The sequence below is a fragment of the Leucopleurus acutus genome, assembly GCF_964270905.1.
Source record: "Leucopleurus acutus genome assembly, chromosome: 8".
Lineage (NCBI taxonomy): Eukaryota > Metazoa > Chordata > Mammalia > Artiodactyla > Delphinidae > Leucopleurus > Leucopleurus acutus.
This window is the reverse complement of record NC_139151.1, coordinates 62436824-62438104: the sequence shown is the minus strand read 5'-3', so window position 1 is coordinate 62438104 and position 1281 is coordinate 62436824. Positions and strand designations below refer to the sequence as shown.

General features: G+C 41.0%; 1 protein-coding gene across 1 annotated transcript; it reads left to right on the top strand.

The window, feature by feature from the left end:
- Window positions 1-249: 249 nt before the first annotated feature.
- LOC309965471 (olfactory receptor 5P80-like) lies at window positions 250-1026 on the top strand (the record flags this gene model as incomplete). Its single annotated transcript, XM_082844996.1, is given in 4 exon segments — window positions 250-556; window positions 559-729; window positions 732-962; window positions 965-1026. Coding segments are annotated over 4 exon segments (771 nt in total).
- Between the last annotated feature and the right edge of the window lie 255 nt (window positions 1027-1281).

The window sequence follows — 1281 nt, the reverse complement described above, 5'->3', positions numbered from 1 at the left end:
TATATTCTAATATATATATATATATTCTAATAACCACTTGTTTATTCTAATAAAATAATAACCACTTATCTAATAAGTGGTTATTCTAATAACCACTTGTTTTTCTTTCAGTGGATATCATTCTCAGTATAGTTGGGGACTGGAAACTACACAACTGTAACAGAGTTCATTATTTTGGGGTTAGCAGAGGATACTACAGCTTGTGCCATTTTATTTATTGTGTTTCTAGGAATCCACGTGGTCACCTTAATGGGCAATGTCAGCATAATCACGTTAATCAGAAGCAGCCCTCAGCTTCATACCCCCAAGTACCTTTTCCTCTGCCATTTGGCCTTTGTACACATTGGGTACTCCTCATCAGTCACACCTGTCATGCTCATGGGCTTCCTCAGGGAAGGAACCTCTATCCGTGTTGCTGGTTGTGTCGCTCAGCTCTGTTCTACGGTCACATGTGGGACGGCTGAGTGCTTCTCGCTGGCTGCCATGGCCTATGACTGCCATGTGGCCATCTGCTTGCCCCTGCTCTACGCCACCCACATGTCCCCCAGAGCCTGCATTCTCTTAGTGGGGGCTTCCTATTAAGGTGGGTGTGTGAATGCTTGGATATTACTGGCTGTTTGTTAAGCCTGTCCTTCTGTGGACCATATGAAGTCAATCACTTTTTCTGTGATTATTCACCACTTCTGAAGCTTTCTTGTTCTCATGATTTTACTTCTGAAATAATTCCAGCCATTCTTCTGGCTCCATCATTGTAGTTACTGTGTTTATCATCGCTTTCTCTTACATCTACATCCTTTTCTCAGTCCTGAAGATGTGCTCTACTGAGGGGCGGCATAAAGCCTTCTCCACTTGCACCTCCCACCTCACAGCAGTCACTCTGTTCTATGGGACCATTACCTTCATTTATGTGATGCCCAAGTCCAGCTACTCAATGGAACAAAACAAAGTGGTGTCTGTGATCCCCTGTTGAGCCCCCTCATCTACAGTCTCAGGAACAAGGAGGTTAAAGAGGCCATGAGAAAATGAATGGCTAGAACACACTGGTAGTCCTACTAAAGTAATCTTATTTTTAATAATAAGCACTGTGTAATGAAGGCCTCTCCTGCAGATGAATAAATAATGTACTAAGTAAATTTCAGTATATTCATAGTATTCTAGACTCACAGATTTCATTTCTTGTTATTCTCAAGAAAATTTTCAGTGTAAAAAAATAAATGTGCATTCACCAAGATAGGAACATTAGCAAAAAAATATTTTATTCTCACTTTAGCCAACATTCCT